At 55.6% G+C, this 19,060-nt stretch overlaps 1 protein-coding gene and 1 pseudogene across 9 annotated transcripts; one reads left to right on the top strand and one right to left on the bottom strand.

The window, feature by feature from the left end:
* Positions 1–322: 322 nt before the first annotated feature.
* LOC146395091 (large ribosomal subunit protein uL24 pseudogene) lies at positions 323–855 on the top strand (annotated as a pseudogene).
* A 4,825-nt stretch (positions 856–5,680) lies between these two features.
* Positions 5,681–14,987, bottom strand: POLM (DNA polymerase mu). Of its 9 annotated transcripts, none has more exons than XR_309140.4 (11): positions 14,691–14,987; positions 12,931–13,114; positions 12,164–12,262; positions 11,859–12,029; positions 10,869–10,940; positions 8,646–8,766; positions 6,975–7,107; positions 6,728–6,876; positions 6,380–6,625; positions 6,220–6,303; positions 5,681–5,975 (listed from the first exon to the last, which is right to left on the bottom strand). XR_309140.4 is itself a non-coding variant. In XM_085004869.1 (11 exons), exons 2-11 carry the CDS (start codon positions 13,090–13,092, stop codon positions 5,889–5,891), a joined length of 1,278 nt encoding a protein of 425 aa, XP_084860995.1. In that variant the 5' UTR covers positions 13,093–13,114; positions 14,476–14,987; the 3' UTR covers positions 5,681–5,888. The 9 variants fall into 9 exon arrangements, 6 of the variants coding, with proteins under 6 accessions (XP_084860995.1, XP_003134936.3, XP_084860997.1 ...); XM_085004869.1 differs by having other exon boundaries at positions 6,728–6,830; positions 14,476–14,987; XM_003134888.5 differs by having other exon boundaries at positions 6,728–6,830.
* Between the last annotated feature and the right edge of the window lie 4,073 nt (positions 14,988–19,060).

Genomic DNA, 19,060 nt, shown 5'->3' with positions numbered 1-19,060 from the left:
GCCTGTTAACTTAATACAGGATCAGGCTCAGGCAACTGCTAGGCAACTTCATGGGGCAATTCCTACAGCTTTTCCAAAGCCTGTTGATTGGAACAAAATACAGGTTTCCACACAAAAACTTAATGAATGTGCCCATGATTATTATAACTGATTTCAGATTTTTAAAGAAAATTCTGGTCTTCCTTCAGGTGTTAATTCTACCCAGACAGCTTTTAACTCTATGTGTATGAGGAGGCGGAAGCAAGACCCTTCCCTTCTAGCAAAAAAGGACCAGGATGAAATGGGAAACTCCGCCCACCCCAGGTTTAATTAATCTGGCAAAACAGCTCTCACACTCCAGGCGAGGCACCTAAAAGGGAAATGGCTCTTCCCTTTCGGGGCCACCGCTGAAGCGCCAGTGGCCAAAATGAGGTTCAATCCCTTGTGACCTCTGATTGAAGCAAGAACCGTAAAAGGCATTTCAATGCACCTCCCACATTCGCAGGAAGATTATGTCTTTCCAAAGAGCTGAGACACAAGTACAACGTCTGATCCATGCCCATCCGAAAGGACGATGACGTTCAGGTTGTACGAGGGCACTACGAAGGGCAGCAGGCTGGCAAAGTCCAGGCTGACTGGAGAAACCGCGTCATCTACACTGAATGAGTGCAGTGGGAGAAGGCTCATGGCACAACCGTCCATGTGGGCATTCACCCCCGCGGGGTGGTTGGTGACCACCAGACTAAAACTGGACAAGGATCACAAAAAGACAAATGCCACATCTCGCCAAGCAGGAAAGGAAAAGGCAAATATAAGGAAGAAACAATTGAAAAGATGCAGGAATAAAATAATCTTGTATAGAACTTTCATTAAAAACTTAAAATGAAAATAATAGGTGGGGGGGGGGGGTGGCTAAAATTCTTTCTCTTCTAATCCAGCCAATGAAGGCTCCTAAATGAAACCCAAACCCTCCTAGCTTCTGCTGTTATTGCAAAGAGCCAGGACTTTGGGAAAGAGGTTGTGATAAACTGAAGCGCTTCAGGCACCTTCAGCCTTCCAACCAGCCTTGCCAATGTCTTCCCAGTTCTCCATGATGGGGCTCCAAGGACCTACAGGGGTTCTTCAATCCTCCCTCTTCACTGGCTTAGAGAAACATTTCTCCAGATTGGGGGCGAATCACCTCTAGTCCTAGCTGACACTGCAGCCACTCTCAAGGCTCAGCCTCACTACTACAAAGCAGCCCCTGGCTCAGGGTAACCAGTTCAGAGAGGGGGGCTCTCCCGGGAACTTTAAGAGGCTCCTGTCTCTGAACCTGTTCCATTCTATTTAGGCCCTTCGAGATGTCACACGCTCTTTTCTCCTCAGTTCCTCAACCTCTCTCCATGCCTCAGGCTGAGACTTCTCAGAGAAGTATGGTGCCAGAATTTCTTTCTCCCAAACGGGAGAAATAATTCCAGAATTTTCAGTAGTCAAAGTAACCTGGCAGATGAATTCAGTGACCTTTTGACATCTCTGATTTGCTCCATCTCTGATGATACTACAGCTGATTCTGGAAACAGATCATTTGTCCCTAAATCAGTTACCACCCTCCTTATAGAAGAAAATCAATGGATATGGGCACAATTCATTGTGCACTTCCCATCAACATACAAACAGATTCCTCGAAAGCTTTTCCCAGAATTAATCAACGTATAAGAAGCCATTCATCCAAGACATAAAGCCCATAACTCAGATTACAAGGTTCAAGGCCTCACTATCCCTTGGACTAGCGCCCGTATACTCCCGTCACACAGGGGACAAAACTGAAAGGTCCGGGACCTCCAAGCAACAAACACCTGCTGCTTCTCTTGACGCTAACAGCCATTCCCACAGGAAGTAGATTCTTTGCAGTGACGGACTTGTGCAGTGCATTCCTTAGTATTCCAGTTGAGGAGACTAGCCAGTGCCTTTCCGCCCTCACTTGAGAAGGAGAACTTCTCCTGGACAGTTAGTGCCTCAGGGTTTTACTGAGTCCTTACTTCTCACAAATCCGAAGGCCGATCTGGATGATGTACAGCTCCCTGGAGGCTACACTTTGTTGTAAGGTGTGAATGACTTGCTTCTCAAACCTCCTCAGAGGGAGTCGTCATGCACCTGCTTAAGCCTCTAGCCTTAAAGGGCCCTAAGGAGTGAGGATAAGTTGCGGTCTGCCCATACCCAGGTTCATTATTAAGGGTATCTGATATCAGCACCAGGGCTACACCTAGATCCGAACCTCACGGCGTCCGAGGTTTCCTGTGCTGAGGTTTTCTCGGGCTAGTTGGTTATTGCCAAAATTAGCTTCCAAATTTCTCTCTTATGGCCAAGCTTTATATATTTTATTGAACAACTCTGGCCCAATTTTATGGGAAGAACCAAATGTCAAAGTTTTTTGTTTTTTCCCCATACCTGCAGCATGTAGAAGTTCCCAGGCCACGGATTGAATGTACACCACAGCAAGGACAACGCCTTTTCCTCAACCCACTAGGCCACCAGGGAACTCCTGATGACATAGCTTTTAAAGACTTAAAGGAGTTTAACGAACTCACCTGCCCTTGGGCATCCCAGTGATCAGATTCCCTTTGTGTGTATGAAAAGGCAGGGAATGCTCTGAGGAGACTCACCCCAACACGGGGACCACCATCGGCCCATGGGGTATTACGGCCAGCAACAGCAATGGGACTCTGTAGCACAGAATACCTCTCCTGCCTTCAGCCATCACGGCCACTGCCCCTGCAGTTAAGGCCACTGAGAACAGCATTGTGGGATCGCCTTCAATCACTTCCGCACCTCATGCAATAGCCCTCCTGCATTCTCATCACACTCAACACTTCTGTCAGCTGCCTCACCTCCTGGGAGCCCTTTTGCTAGTGACTCTTCACCTAATTCTTTTACGCTGTGAGGACTTGAACCTTGCTACCCCACTAAGGCCCTTGCAGCTGCTTAACCCTGCAGGACCACCTCCTGACGTCTGGTGATCTCTAGGAAACTCATGTTCATTGATGATTCTTATGTAAAAGAGAACAACGGCAGATACTTATGGATCTATTACTGCAACTTCTTTTGATGTTACTGAGGCGGCATCTCTACCTATGGCTTTTTTTGGCCCAAGGGGTTGAATGATATGCTCTTACACAGGCTTATACTTTAGCCAAGGGCAAAACTGCCAATACTTATGTTGATTGTAGACATGTTTTCGGAATAGCTCATTACTTTGGAATGTTGTGGAAGCAACACGGCTTCCCCACTTCCAGCAGAAATAAAATTTAAAATGGCCCCAATGTTCAGGATTATTGGATGCAATACTCTCACCTACCCTTGAGTTACTTCTAAGATTCCAGGGCATTCTAAACTTGACTCTCTGGAAGATAAGGTAAATCACCTTGCTGAACTTTCTGCAAGAATCACGCCCTTAAAGGAACCAACAGCAGCTAAAGGAATGTTCTGTCATGGTCCAAAGGGAGATTTCCCCCAAAGGATAACTTTAAAAAACTGGCTAGAGAAGCACAAAAACCGGCCTCAGGAAAGGAAAAACAAGCTTGGAAATCCAGTACTTACTGGTTTGATAAAGAAAGCGCGCTGTGGTTCAGACCAAGTAACAATCTAGTCCCACCAGAAATTCTACAATCCCCCTCCTCTCTAGGGGACATGCAAGAAACCCCTGGTCTACAGACAAAACGACAGCCTTCGTGAGTCAGTACCGGCGCAGGAACATTAGCAAACAAAAAGCACCTCCCTCACTGTCCCACTTGTCTGAAGTACAAACCAGGGAAGCCTGCTTGTACTGCTCCCAGACACGTTAAACTCCTTAAAGGAGAATCCGAGGTCTGGCGGGTGGATTCACGCACTTCTCTGCAGCGTGAACGTAAGCGTGTGTGAGTCCGTGTTCTCACAATGGACCGGAGCTTCCCACGGCCGATCGGCTACCACCTCTTCTGTGGCTCGAGTCCTTCTGGAAACGATGTTCCCCACTGAGGGACTCCCCTCAGACTTGGCAGTGACAGAGGAAGCCACGTGGCCAGCCAAGCGCTTTAACAAGTTCGCGCTGCGTGGCCAGGCTTATCCTCTCCCTGTGCTCACCCCCCCCCCCCGCCCAGTCCGGATTTGGTCAAACACACCAGCGGCACCATTAAGACTCAATCGGCCAAACATGCAGAGGGCCTCCAACGACCTTGATCAAAAGCACTGCTGTCAGTCCTTATTTTTTGTCTTTTTGTGTTATTAGGGCCGCACCCACGGCATATGGAGATTCCCAGGCTAGGGGTCGAATCGGAGCTGTCGCCGCCGGCCTACACCACAGACACAGCAACGTGGGATCCAAGCTGCGTCTGAGACCTACACCACAGCTCACGGCAATGCCAGACCCTTAACCCACTGAGCGAGGCCAGGGATCGAACCTGTATCCTCATGGATGCTAGTTGGTTTTGTTAACCGCTGAGCCACGATGCGAACTCCTGCTGTTGGGCCTTCTAACGAAATCTTAGATGCTCCTATTTTGGAACTTAGAAGCTTTCACCCTTTGAGACAGTCACAGGATGCCCGGTGTTCTTGGCTCCTCCCTCTTTTGACTTACAACGGATTCCGAGATACTCCCATACTGCAAAGGCCTGCTAACCACCATTCGGTAGAGCGATCTTTCCATAGGAACCCTTGGGAGAGGAGGGGCCGTAAGCATCACACCTTTGCTACCTGGAGATGTCATCTGCTGGAAGTGACCCCTCCAGAGGAACTCTCCTTGCTGGAAAGGCGCCTATGAGGTGCTTCTAACCAACCCTTGTGGCACAGAACTCCAAGGGATACACGTTTGGACTCACATGACACACTTAAAAGAAAGCACCCAACCTCGTCTGGTCCCGCAACTCATCTGCAGGGAAGTAAAGACTTCCCTGAACTGAAGCCGATGACATGTGATGATATAGCTGCTTCCAAAAGGTATCTGGACCAGGCCTGGTGGACGCTTGTCACCAAACCTTTGAGGACATAATATGCTTTAGATGCTAACAGCTAGGATCTTGGTAACCCAGGACTTGCGATTAAAAAGTACCTGAGCACTCTCCCTCCTACCCCCTCCCTCCTACTTAAATATGTCAACAGATTTCCAATCTGTGCACAGGAAAGGGCCCTCCTTGTGCTGAGGGACAAAAGGACCCTGAAGCTGGAAAACCTAACTCAGATCAGTGGTGCTTTCAGAAAAAGATCTTGATCAAAAGGGGAAAATGTAAAAAAGTTAATAAACAGAAACCTCAGTTCAATATAGTTGGGAACCCAGAAGGGGGAGCTCTCGTACCCTGTAATGACACCAGAGGCCCTCAGGAAGAAAGCTGTCCTCTCTCTCCTGGTAGCAACGCAAGCCAATGAAAAGCCAGGGACTGGTGTTTACTATGGCCACCCCCCACCCCCAATTCCTTTTCCTCCTCCATAAGTTTTCTCTCCATTTTTTGCTGGGCACTTGTCTATGACTTGCCGTGGCTGCAGACCCATTCTCTGCTGACTCTGAATAAACCCATTTTTGCTGGAGAAATAACTGAAGTCTGTTTGTTTTAGGTCAACATTCCTGACCCTGACTGACACCCTACAGCTCACGGACGGCCACCTGCCCAGGCAGGACCGACCTCTGGGCAGAACCAGACACCATGCTCCCCAGTCAGCCTCATCAGCAGCACAGTCAGAAAATACGGCTTAGTTTGTTCCATATGCTCATTTCATTTCATCTTGAACACGGTGTGGGGGGAGGAGGGGTGGTCCACACAGACGAGGCTCCCACGTGGGAGAACTTGAGGCAGCGGTGCATCTTCTGCCCGGAAACATTCGGGGGCCAAAGACACCCATGGGATCTGGCTCAAATGCCTCCCCCATTTCCAAAGAATGGAAGTGGGGGCCACCTGATAGGATCAGGCATTTCTCTGCTCTGGGGGAAGGTACTCCAGGCCCAGGAGTCCGAAGATGTCCTCCTCTGAAGCCACGTGGAAAGGCATTTTCTGTAACAGAGTGGAGCATTAGTGCCTGGGCCATGCCCACTGCCGCAGGCGCTTTTCAGAGAAACGTGTGAGGAGGCGGCTGGGAGGGCACGCAGAGCCCAGCCCCGGGGGTGGGGGCGGGGGCGGTGGTGCCTCCTGAGGGCCCTGGGGGTTCCCAGCTGGAGGGGTTTGGGGCCCATTCAGACCGTGCACCAGCGAGAAAGCCGTTTTCTCCCTCCTCAGGCCTCCCACGCCAGCAACACACCTGCTCCGAGTCAAACAGACCATGGCTGTTCAGCCAGAGCCCCCTCTCCTTCCGGCTGAAGCGGCGCAGCTCCCGCTCGAAATGCTGGGGCAAGAGTGACTGTATCAGAGGGGCCGCCAAGCCCACGCCCCCGGGCCGGTCCCGGCCGCACGCCCCCTACCTTGGAGCCAGTCCAGCCGAGCAGGGCGAAGGGGAACTGGCTGATGGGGGTGACCACCAGGTCCACTCGCACAGCCTTCCAGGGGGGGCAGGGCTCCCGGGGCCCCCCTACGGCAGCCTCTGGGGGGCGTGGCAGGCGGAAAATGCAGAGACTCATCTCAAAGGCATCCATGGCGTGGGGCTTCTGGGCCAGGTGGGTGGGGTCTCCCTGTTGGCCGCGCTGGTGCTGGTGGTACAGGACGAGGCCCTGGGGGAGAGAAGGCGTGGCTGCGCACTGCTGCGTGGGGCCGGGGGACCAAGCACTGGGGTCCCGGCGGGACCTCAGGAAGGGGAGCGGGAAGCCCCTCACCTGCTTCTCCAGACAGCATATCACGCTGGGCAGCAGCCCTGCCTCCAGGCCCTCCTGGGGGTGGGTGATGAGGAAGTCCACGTCGTGGCCCTGCAACTTCCCCCTGAGGGGGCCAGTCTGACTCACAGCCTCTGTGGTCTCCCGGACCCCTTCAGTGAGGGAAGGCCCGCCTCAGTCGCCCCACCTCGCAGGCCTTCCCTGGGGAGGGCCTGGAGCCGAGCCAGAGGGCACGTCGAGCCCCCCTTACCTCCGGAAGCCGCCGGCCAGCGTTACGGTGGCCCCCGGCAGGACCTGCCCCACAGCTGCCTCCACCACCTGCTGCAGGGCCTCCACTTCTGACCGCAGGATCAGGGCGCTCAGGTCCTGGTAGTGCTGCAGGCCTGTGGGCAGCACAGCTCTCCTGACGCCCCCAGCCCAGGCCTCTCCCCTCCCGCCATCCCTTCTCCCTTTATACACCAAACATTTATTTTGAAATAATTGCAGATCCACATAGAGGTGGAGGAAATGACAGGAGTCCCCTGCGTCCTCTGCCCAGGTCCCCCCCCACCCCGCCCCCGGGAACATCTCACAGAATTACTGTATGTCGCACCAGAACAGGATGTTGGCACAGTCGAGACACAGACTATAGCTTTTAATCGTCTACGACATGGGACTAAGAGGACAAAGGGAAGTGATGTGGAGATGGCCCTGCCACTTAAAAGCTTCTCAGAGTCCCCGTCGTGGCTCAGCGGGTTAGGGATCCGGCGTTGCCATGAGCTGTGGTGTAGGTCACAGATGCAGCTTGGATCCCACGTGGCTGTGGCTGTGGCAGAGGCCAGCAGTGGCTACAGCTCCCATTCAACCCTTAGCCTGGGAACCTCCATATGCTGCAGGTGTGGCCCTAAATAGACAAAAAGACAAAAAGATGAAAAAAAACAAAACACACCTCTCTTTAGCCCAAATCTGTCTCCTCACCTAAGAGGAACCACTGTACCTTCCACGTGCAGTTAGGAGAAGTTTACATGTGGCAGTAACAGCCCCCGAGCAGGGCAAGCTCTCAGGAAGCACTGCCGGCCACTCCTCGGGGAGAAGCCACCAAGCAGAACCAACAGATGTCACCACGTAACGCTCCACTGGACGCCGGGCTCTGTGCGTCTCGCTTTCTGTTGACTGACCGGGCAATTCTCCCAGGACGCCCAGGTGGCCTCTCCCCGAGCCCCTGGGAAGAGGTCCAAAGGGGCAAAGGTGCTGGGCTGGGGGCTCCTTCGGCAGCGCCCCAACCTAGGCCACCGGACGGAAGAGAGTCCGCCCCACACGTGCTTCCCACCGGCCTCACCCTGAGAACCCCACTCTGCAGAGAACACACCGGAGGCGCAGAGAAGGCAAGACTCAGGGCCACCGTCCCACAGTCAACAAGTGGCAGAGAGAGGACTCAAACCCAGGCCCAACAGACTCTCAAGGTCATGCTCTTTCCACTGCAACACCTCGCACCGGCGCCACCACCCACCGGCGGCTGCTCACTGAGCCTCTCCCCACCGAGCGCAGGTCCCCATGCCATCAGCCCGTGGGGCCAAGACGCCGAGCAGCACACCACCAAGGGTGCCCGGGCCCGGGCTGTTCTGAGATGCCCTCTCCCCATGGAATCAGGAGGAAGGGGTCCACCCCGGGTCCAGGTCCAAGTCTAACCAGAAGACCTTGAATGTCATGGCAGCTCTGGGGACCATGCTCATTCACAGAGAAGGGGCCGCAATGTGTCTTGACTCCACGGGGTCGGGAAGCCCGCCAAGCAAAGATGCCTGTCTGACTGCAGGCTCCCGTCACCTTCACCCCGTTCCCTGACGCACAGGCAGCCATCAGCATGACATGCGTCAGAGCCAAGGGCTTTCAGGGCCAGGGATTTGGGGAGGCCCAGGGCCCAGCCCTTTCTCAGAAGGCTCACCTGCTTTCTGCTGCTTGGTCAGTCTCTGGGGCTGCTCTCGGAGGTCGTCCAGCGTCCGCAGCCCCTCCTGGTACCACTGATCGGCAGTCCGTACCCCGACCCCGAAGATCTGGGTGAAGAGCTGTTCGGAGGACGAGCACAGCGTGGTTAAGGGCAAAGCTCCGACAGCAAGAGGCAGGTGTCGCTGGTGACCTGTGCAAGGCCCATCCGAGGACAGCACCACTGCAGCCTTTCGCACTGGCCGCATTAAGTCATCACGTGGCCTGGCAGGCATCACCCCCGCTCACCTTTTTCAAGTTTAAGTGACCTGCTCAAGGCCACACAGTGAGTACGCCGGCAGGGTCCAAACCCCGAGCCTGGCCTACGCGGCCCACCCTCACAGAGGACGGCTGGGGAAGCCCATGTGCTCCTCCCCGGGCCTCGGTCTCTTCCTCGAGGAGGGCCTCGTGCCAGAGCCCGTTCAGGTCTAGCCTGTGATCCCAACATCACCAGGCGTCCTCCTAACAGCCTGTCCTTTCACAGGAAGCCAAACCGCTCCCCGCAACTGCAGCTGGAACTTATTACGTGACTCTGCCTCTTAACTGACAGCAAAAGGGGCAGTTAACAACCAGGGGGTTGTAGCAGCAGACTTTGGAAGGAGCAGCTGTGGCTGGCGGGGGCTCTGCTCCGGGCTGAAACATACCAGTGCCCCTGCCTGGCCAGAGGTCAGCACAGATGTCCAGGCCTGCGGACACTGTGCTCCCGAAGCCGGCCTCTTGTGGGGTGGCCGCCTGCCCTCACAGGGGTCCCCGGCTCACAGGGTGGGCCCTGACCCCACCCTGAGCACCTCACTTGTTTCTGCCCTGACTAGAGCTCGCTGGTCAGGGGTGGCACCTGCCCTAGGCCAGCCACTCAGGGCCCCTCCCCAGGAACTTCTAGAACTGAACTGAGGGGCAGGCCCTTGCAGTGGTGGAGGCTGTGACACATGGTACGACACCTTTGTGGCCATGTCACCACCAGCGGAGGCCACCAACCTGCAGAGAGGAGGAAGACCGGGCGGGCAGCACTTTCGTCCCTGAGCCTCGCTTCCTGCAGGCTGGCGGCAGCCCTGCCCTTTTGGGCTGTGCTGCCATCCTCTCCTAGATGCCCTGAACCAAGAGCACAAACTGGGTCACTGTCACCAACGGACTCCTGATGGAAAAATGCTGAGAATAACCTAAGCAAATTGTTTATAACGATACACCTTTTTTTCTCTTTTTTGGCCACATCCACAGCATATGGAAGTTCTGGGTCAGGGATCAAAGCCAAGCCGCAGCTGTGACCAACACTGTAGCTGTGGCAATGCCGGATCCTTAACCTGCTATGTGGGGCTTGGAATCGAACCTGCACCACCATAGAGCAATAACGGATCCTTAACCTGCTGCGCCACAGCAGGAAGTCCTATAACAATACGCTTCTAATTGCTCACATACTTCTCTCCCGGCCTGGACGCCTCCTGGGACCAGAGAACCCAGGAGGAGGGAGCAGAGGGGAGGGGGCAGATGGCTCCGCCCTCTCAGCGCTTCTCCACTTGCTGACTCGGGTGTCGCCCCTGGAGTCCTGAGCCCCACATGGCTCCTCTCCCTCTCTGAAGCCCCCTGCCTCATTCTGGGAGGCCTTCCATGGCACCTACGCCTGCGAGGGATGCCCCACCGCTCTGGTCAGTTACTGAGCTGACACTCTCCAGTCACAAAGCGGGGTGTCTGAGGAGCACAATCGAGGCGAGAACACTGGCAGCTCCATATCAGACCAGACATGAGTGGGAACAGCGGGAAGGTGCACCGTGGACACAGGCAGGAAGAGAAATCAGCACATGAGACCGTGAAGGTGGAGACGGGACAAGGATGAGCTGCCCCCCGGACTCGACTGGCCCCGGGCCCCAAGGAAAAGGTTCTGTTTTGCGCAGTAGGCTCTGTTTAAGAGGTCAGAGCATGTCACACACTTGAGAATGTGCGTCAATAGGTCAATGAGAACAGATGGTGCTGAATGATCTAGAAAATTCCCCGTGCTCAAAAGGAGTTTCTCCTCGCCCGCCTCCATCTGGCTGCCTTGTGCCCATCAGGTGTCGGCTTGGCTGCCAGCGCCTCAGTGAGACCTTCTCTGATCCCTGCCGCCCCTGCTCAGCTCCCAGACAAGGCAGGAACCAGGCTGTGGCTGGGGGCAGGACCTTGGAGCTGGGCACCTGCCAGGGGCTCCCCCGCCTACCTTCATGGTCTGGTACCTCTCGGAGAGCCGGACTCTCTCCACCTCCTCGCACACTCCGTGTTCCAGCAGCTCCTGTGCGAGGGAGAAGGGAAGAGCTCTCAGGCCTGACGGGAAAGAGAAGAGCTGAGGGCCCAAGGCCTGGGCAGAGCCCCACACCCAGCAGGGGGGCTTTGTGGGACCAGGGTCCAGCAGGACTTGGAAGTAAAGGCTGTGCCCAGGGAGCCTCCATGGCCCCCCGGCCAGGAAACACAGGCCATTGCTTAGATAATAAGTCCCAGCATAGAGAAACAACTGCTTTTAAAACATAGCTGAATTCAACGTAACTTTATTTAAAAGCATCAGTGGGAGTTCCCGTGGTGGCTCAGTGGGTTAAGAGCCTGACCAGTACCCATGTCTTGTGGGTTCCATCCCTGGCCTTGCTCAGTCAGTTGCCATAAGCTATGGTGTAGGATGCAGACATGACTTAGATCCAGTGCTGCTGTGGTGTAGGCCTGCAGCTGGAGCTCCAATTCCATCTCTAGCCTGGGAACTTCCATATGCCGTGGATGTGGCTCTAAAAAATATATATAAAATAAAAGCATAAATGAATTCAAGAGTATCTTTTTGTCATGATGTATTGGCCCAGTGATAAGTGGACACTGGCCCTCACGTTTTGGGGGCCTTGAACTCTTCATAGTTTAAAAAGAGCTGCTCGTGCTCAGCATTCTCTTCCACTGTCCTGGACAGTCTGGGCTGATGCCAGTGAAGCAAGCCACCAGCCTGCCAGGCTCCTGCCAGCTCCCTTGGCTGAGTCCTCTCAGCCACCCTAAGGCAGGCAGTGTGGCCCCAATTCACACACGAGGAAGCTGAGTGAAGAGGGCGGCTTGCCGCAGCCTGGGTGCTGTCTGCCACCACGCCTGGGCTCTGAGCCACCCACTCTGACCAGGCTCGGAGGCCACCCCACCCTGACTCATGTTCAGGACTCCGCCCGCCAAGTTCAGTGGCGCCTACCTGGATGACCCTGCGGGAGTGCTCTCCGAAGTGGGGCAGCCCCTGCAGCTGGCTCAGGGCCGTGACGGGGCTGGGAAGGGCCTTGAGCACCGAGGCTGCTCTGCAGAAGGAGACGTGGCGGCCCTTACTGCCGTCGAAGTCTGCTGCCTCCGCCAGCGTCTCCAGAGCCTCCTGCAGGGAGAAGCCCTTGGTGAGGGGCCAGGATGGCAGGGTGCCTCCCCCAACCCTCTGAGCTGGGACAGGGGAGGGCCTGGCCCCATTTCAGGGAGGTGGGGGACCCCACCGCCCCCCGCACCCCGGCTCACCGAGAGGCTGGCATTGTGGTGCGTGAGGGGTGTGGGACGCTGGCAGGCATAGGGCAGCATCCACACTGGACTTGGCAGCTCCTCCCTGGGCACAGCCACCTAGGGATGGGTGATGTACAGGCTGCTTTGAAGCTACAGGGTTGGCAGGGGACCAAGCAGCCCCAGGCCCCTGCCTCCCCTGGGTGATCACCTAGGGGTCTCCGGACAGAAGGAGCCGACTCTGAGCGGGCAAAACCGCCAGAGGCACGGGGCAGAGGCAGCCAGAGCAGGCCAAGGACAGGGTCTTCAGGCCAGAGCAGCAGTAGTGGCACCACCTGCCACCCCACCTGCTGTATATCCTCCACCTACCAAAATCCTCTCAATCAAGTGGGCTCCAAGCGCCTGTCACCCCCGCCTCACAGATACCGAGGCCTCGTGGCTTCCAGGCAGAGCTGGGATTTGAAAGTGTGCAACCCGGCTCCGAGCCCACCCGAGTCCCCAGGGAAGCACAGAGGTGGGCAGAGGCCATGAACCTCACAGCACCCTCCCACTGGCCCTTGGGTCACCTCACTGGGGTCCCAGTCTCAACCACCTGGTGAGCAAGAAAGGCCTAAAGAGGTGAAAAATGGGTAGGTCTCAAGAGTTTGCTCCCTTTTTGAGAGTAGAAGAGGGAACCGCCTGGCTTCCCTGGGCCCCCGGTGGTCCGGGCAGAGCCCTCACTGCCCACCTCATCTGAAGGACGCTGCTGTCCTGTCACCTGTCCCAGCTGGTGGCCCCACCCAGCTCACCTCCAGGCGGTGCCGGCGCTCCACAGGGACAGGCTGGCCAGCCGCCATGCTCTCCGTGAACCAGCTTACGTCTAACAGCGCCGGGTGGCTGCAACCCGGGGGAAGGGACGGCGTCCTGTGCTCCTGCCAGGAGATGGCCTCCTCTGCTGAGGTCCCCTCCATCACCACGTGTGTCACCTCGGGGCTGGACAGAAGAAAGAGGAGGGGGTGAGGCCCAGAGCCCTTTCCCAGGCCTGCCCTTCTTCCTGCTTCGCTCATGGCTCCCAGCCTTTGTTCTGCCTGTCCCTCTGCCTGTGAGAGCACCTGTTACTCTACAGAGGTCACCGCTTCAGAAAGACTTCCCAGCCGCTCCTCGGGCAGACATCTCCATCACTCCTGCATCTGCTGAGCTGCGGTGCTCCGCTCTAGCTACAATCACAAGCCCAACCCTGTCTTGTGCTAACTTGTCTGTCTCCCTCTCTCTACCCCGCAGAGAAAGGAGAGGCCAGGGAACCACAGGGTCTTCATCTAAGTGCAGGGGACAAAACTGCTCGGCTCTGTGAGGTTCAAATAATGCTGTGAACCTCAGCTCTGCCGCATAGTTGCTGCCTGCTCTTGGGCACATAATTTCTCTCTGCACTCTGATTTCCTCCTCTGCAGAGCGGGGGTAACAACGTATCTACTTTGTAGGCTTTGCTGTAAAGATTAAATGAGTTAATAAGCAAAAGGGCTTAGCTAGTACCCAGTACACTCAGACTGCTAATATTATTTTCTCCTGAGTGGTTCTTCCACACCTCTGGGAATGGGGAAATTAAAAAAAAAAAAAAATTAAAAAAAACTTCAGGGACTGGCTCCTGATCCATTTGCTCTTTAAACCTCAAAACCATGAGAACCCCTTTCCCTTACTCTCAGTATTGTTTCTATAGCAGCTTTTTTTTCCCCCCTTTTACAGCCACACCTGTGGCATATGGAAGTTCCCAAACTAGAGGCTGAAATGGAGCTGCAACTGAGGCCTCTACCACAGCCACACCAGATCCAAGCTGCATCTGTGACACATGTGGCACCTTGCAGATCCTTAACCCACAGAGCAGGGCCAGGGATCAAAGCCACTTCCCCAAGGAGATAGTGTTAGGTCCTTAACCCACTGTGCCACAATGGGAACTCCAGTAACTGCTTTTTTTTTTTTTTTTTTTTTTTTTTTACCTACTCTTGGAGCCTGGCTCAAGTCACTTTCTCAAGTCTGAGGCGAGAAGTCAGTTTAGCTAACAGGGCAAGACGAATTCATCCAGAGCCGGACAGTGCACCACCACTACACCGCATAGCCCTGGACGATGTGTCTGGCATACGTTCTCTCCGTGTCCTACAGAACACTCCTGGCCTAACTGCTAGCACAAAGAGGAAACTGACAGAAAGGCCATACGACCAAGAAGTGCCAGGGCTAACTTGGAATCCAAAAATCTCAGGTGCCCCTCTGCCCCGGGGCCAGCTGCGTGCAAGTCAATTCAGGCTTCAAAATCCCCAGCTGTAAAGAAACAAAGTCAAAGTGGCTGGTCAGCTGCAAAGTACCGAGCACGGGCATTTTGGGCTCAGGTCATCACGCCACGCTGCAGCGCCCTCGGGTCCACCGGGCGCGAAGGCACGGTGATGCCGAATCGACACGGGCGAGCCACGGCCCCCAGTGAGGCGAGACCGTGCGCGCCGCACCCGCCCCGCGCCCCCAGGGCAGATGGGCCCCGGGCAGGTGGCCCCGCCGGGCCGCGAGCCTCGCCGGGACCGCGCACCTGTAGGCGTCCAGGACTCGGAAGCCCTTGGAGAGCGCCAGGCGTGTGAGGAAGGCCCGGCGGCTGCGGCCCATGCGTGGCTCGGCCAAGTAGATCGCGACCCCGGGGAAGCGCGCGGCGGAGGAGGGGGCGGCCTCAGGCGGCCCGACCCGCGCTCGCCGCCGTCTGGGGAGCATCCCGGCCCTGGCCTCGGCGCCCCGCGACACGGAGAAGCCGGCAGGAGAGCAGAAGGAGAGCCGGCGGAAGGCGGAAGCAAGCGGCGGAAGCCGGCTGAAGAGCGAAGTGGCGCCCGGCTCCTCTCGGGGAGGCAAGCCCCGCCCCATGCAAATTAGGTCCGGAAGGCTCCCGCCCCCAGAGTCTCTCGGAGGGAGGAGGAGGTCCAGGGCTCCCACCCGACTGGGTGTTCCGGCCTCCCGGCTCCAGAGGCCCCGCCTCTATGCAAATAGAACCGGAGCACACGCCTTTTATTTAAATTACCTTCGCCGAAAGCCCCGCCCCATTCTTGAGACCACCCGGGAAGAGAGCGGGAGGGGGGAGGGGGCGAGAGTAAAGGGTCTGAGCCCGGAGGGAGGAGGCTAGAGGTTGGGGAAACCTCCAGGCGGGCGTCGGGGTTCGTCCTCGGAGGGCAGCAGGGGAAATTGCAAGGCGGTGTCGGGGGTTTGGTGGTCGATCTTGGGCGGGTAGGAGAGGGATCCGTTCTCAGCCGAGGGGCGTATCGGCCCCAGGCCCTGCTGTTCGCCCCCTCCGACTGGGTCGCGCTACACCAGGGCTCTTGGGCCGGTGGGCCGCAGAAACCTGGCGGCGCGGGGTCCCTGAACCCGGGCCCCGGCGGACACGCGAGCTTGGAGTGAGCTGGGGGAGCGGCCGCTTCAAGCCCCGGGAAGGGTTTTAAAGTCTTTTCAGTCGAATGGCGTTGGGACGACTGGCCGGCCATTTGGAAAAGTAGAAGTTGGCTCCCTCCCTCAGTGCCTAATACTGAAATAAAATCCAGATGGATCAAACATTCAACTCTAAAAACGAAACAACAAATGTACTGCGGCGTCGGTGAATGTTTTTATAGTCTTAAGTATCACAATAAACCTGGAGACCCAAAGGAGAAGGACGATACACTTGACTACACACAAATTTAAAATGTATTTTAAAATTAAAAGGCAAATGGGGGAAGAGCGTAACACATTTTGAATTTAAATCCAATTCCTGTAATTATGAAATTGTCCTAAGATAAATGAGGGAAAGGCAAAGAGCAAGAACACCAGTAGGCATTTCACAGATGAAATACTGCCCCACCTGTCCAATCCCTAGGGAAGGGCCAGTTCAAATGAGAGTATCTTCACCTGTCACATTACCGGGTGTTTACAAAATTGACCTCACCTTTTAAAGGTGTGAGGGAATTGGCAGTTTGTAGGAGGGGCTTTTGGAAAGCCAATTTGACCACCGTATCCAGCAAAATGACAACAAAAACCTCACCAGCAGTTGCTTTTCCAAGAACTGGTACTGTGCTGAGTCCCTAGATCAGGTTGGGAAAGCTGACATCTAGACCATACTGAGGGTTCCCATGTTTCTTTCTAGGTTTTGCAATCACCTTGTTAGACCATGTCACCCCTGGTCCCACCACTTGCCCAAATCTTCTCCCCTGGGGTCCTGCTCTTGTCGGTGGACAGGTGGCTGAGGGAGGCAGATGGGCCTCCGCATCAGTTCCCAACCGGCCCTCCTGGGCCCAGGACACCACTTCAAAGCCAGGAGCCCTGGATGTGGCACCTCTCTCACTTCCTGTGCTCATTTCTCCTGCCATCGGAGAAGGAAGAGCGCCCAGGGTCCCTGGAAGGGGTTCTCGGAACTGAGTTCCCAGTCTGTGGCTTCTGCCTCTCCTCAGGGGGCTGCTGTCTATCCCCTGAAGCCATTCCTGTCCCTCTTTTTTTTTTAAGGGCCACACCTGTGACATATGGCGGTTCCCAGGCTAGAGGTTGAATCGGAGCTGTAGCTGCCAGCCTATGCCACAGCTGCGACAACTCGGGATCCGAGCCTCATCTTCGACCTACACCACAGCTCACAGCAATGCCAGATCCTTAACCCACTGAGCAAGGCCAGGGATGGAACCTGTGTCCTCATGGATACGAGTCGGATTTGCTTCTGCTGAGCCACGACGGGACTGCCACCACTTCTGTTCCTCTTCATCCGGGGCACCTGGTTTCTCTCCTGGGGAGAGACCCATCACACCTGAAGGACCCATCACATCTGAATCCTTAAAACACTGGGCAACTTGCAAAAATGAGGATGTGGGGAGAATGGGATAACGCAGGCCCTTTCTGCCTGCCACCATGTTCCGATGGGGAAGTGCCACAGCAGCTAGTATAGAATCATAGCTCTGCGTGTGCACGGGCCATAGAACCCGATGACCACCGCCCCTTGAGTAACGCCTCAGCAAATTGCTGGCTTTGTTCTGTACCAGTAAAAAAGGTGGCAGGGACTTCACCACGGCTCTCGAAGCCAATAAAAGGATGTCTGACCTACCTACAGTGCCTCGGTGCTTCTTCGGGTTGCCGGAATCCAGATCAAACCCGTGTGGTCTTGAGAGACTGCAGAACAGAGGAAAACAGGGCTTTCCACAGGCCCAGGGAGGTCTTTGAGGGAGGAGGGAGATCCTCAGTGCCCACTGAGTGGAGGCCTGGGCACCAGTGGGCAAGGCCACGGCACTGATGGTAGGCATGCTCCTCCCCTCCCCTCCCTGGACCACCAGGTCACTGCCCGGCCAGCTGGGAAGCGAGACCTCAGCCCTCTATTTCCAATAAACCTGGCTTGGGGTTCCCAGATGTCTAAGTCCCCAGCCTCCCGCTGCCCACACTGAAGCCAACCCCCGCCTCCACAAAAATCAGAGGCTGTAGGGAGTTCTCACTGCGGCTCAGCAATAAGGAACCTGACTAGTATCCATGAAGACATGGGTTTGAACCCTGGCCTTGCTCAGTGGCTTAAGGACTGCAGTGTAGTTCGCAGATGCAGCTTGGACCCTGCACGGCTGTGGCTGTGGTGTAGGCCGGCAGCTGCAGCTCCTATTCGACGCATAGCCTGGGAACTTCCATATGCCACAGGTGCGGCCCTAAAAAACAAGCAAGAATCAGAGGCTGTGCAGAGGTGACCTCCTGGCTGGGCCCCTTCGGCTGCCCTGCGGGTGGCAGTCCGCCCCCCTGCTCCGCACTGTGGCTCTCTCAGGCTGTGTTTGGATTAGCTGTACCCAGATGTATGAGCTTGCATTTTTCCAAGATGAATCTCATCTAAGGATTTCCTGTTCCTACTTCCAGTTCAGAGAGGCCTCTGGGAGTGATTTTTCAGTCCTCGTGACCTTCATAAAACCTCCCCACGGAGCAGCTTCTTTGAAGTTCACTTCAGGGCTCTTGGCACCTGTCCTTGGCCTGTGGGGCCAGGATTCTGCCCTGGCTCTGAAGCCCACCCCCCCTCCCGGCTCTCATCTCCTGCGGGCTACTCGCCAGCAACATTCTGGAGCCGGGAGTGTGCGGCCAGACTGCTGATGCTGCTGGACTGAAGCTCCTGAGGGCCACTGGCCCAAAGCTCTGGCCTCTAGCACTGGCCCTGGGCCTTTCTGAGCTACACACCCCATCGCTGTGGGTTTGGGCTGCCTGGTGTATCTGTCCCTTGGGCTGATGCATGAAAATACCACAGACAGGGCAGCTGAAGCATCAGGAACATTTCTCATCGTTCTAGAGGCTGGAAAACCAGGATCAAGATGCTGGCAAGGCAGGTGTCATTCTGAGGCCTTCACCCTTGGCTTGTAGGTGGCCGCCGTCTCCCTGTGCGCCAACGCCATCTCTGTGTGCTCGTAGAGAGAGGAGGAGAAAGGCAGAGAGAGAGAGAGGGAACCTTCCTCTTATCGGGCCATCAGTCCTATTGAGTTTGCACCCCCCCTTCTGACCTCATGTCACCTTTTTACTCCTAGAAGCCCTTTCTCCAAAGGCAGTCGCATTGGAGGTTGGGGCTTCGACACCTGCATTTGGAGGAACACGATTCATAGCACCTGGAACTTGGGTCCTGTGGCTGCTACAACAAATGACCACAAATCAGAGAGCTTGAAGACAACAGAAATGTCTTCTCTCGCCGTTCTGAAGGCCAGAACTCTATGAGTAAGCTGACAGCAGGGCCATGTTCCCTCAGAACGTTCGAGGGGAAGGCTGTTCCCACCTCTTCTTGCTTCTGGTGGTTCCTGGCTGCATCCCTCCAACCTCTGCCCCATCTCCAATGGCCGCCTTCCCTCTGTACCTTCCCCTTTCCGTTTATTTATTTATTTATTTTATTATTTTTTTATTACTCAATGAATGTATTACATTTATAGTTGTACAATGATCATCACAATCCAATTT

Source organism: Sus scrofa, chromosome 18 (genome assembly GCF_054392235.1).
Source record: "Sus scrofa isolate SSC_HxYL_T2T_F1_AM1 chromosome 18, Sscrofa_HxYL_maternal_Yorkshire_Landrace_v2.0, whole genome shotgun sequence".
NCBI classification, from domain to species: domain Eukaryota; kingdom Metazoa; phylum Chordata; class Mammalia; order Artiodactyla; family Suidae; genus Sus; species Sus scrofa.
Note: the sequence above shows the minus strand (reverse complement) of the source record. Positions and strands in the feature narration are given on the sequence as shown.

What these genes read in the sequence shown, in the direction of transcription:
- POLM (XM_003134888.5), bottom strand. Translation starts at nt 14,866, where the DNA reads ATGCTCCCCAGACGGCGGCGAGCGCGGGTCGGGCCGCCTGAGGCCGCC. An exon ending in CTGGCCGGCGGCTTCCGGAG is followed by an intron (nt 6,831 to 6,974) that starts GTAAGGGGGGCT and finishes TGGCCCCCTCAG; the next exon opens with GGGGAAGTTGCAGGGCCACG. An exon ending in TATGCTGTCTGGAGAAGCAG is followed by an intron (nt 6,626 to 6,727) that starts GTGAGGGGCTTC and finishes TCTCTCCCCCAG; the next exon opens with GGCCTCGTCCTGTACCACCA.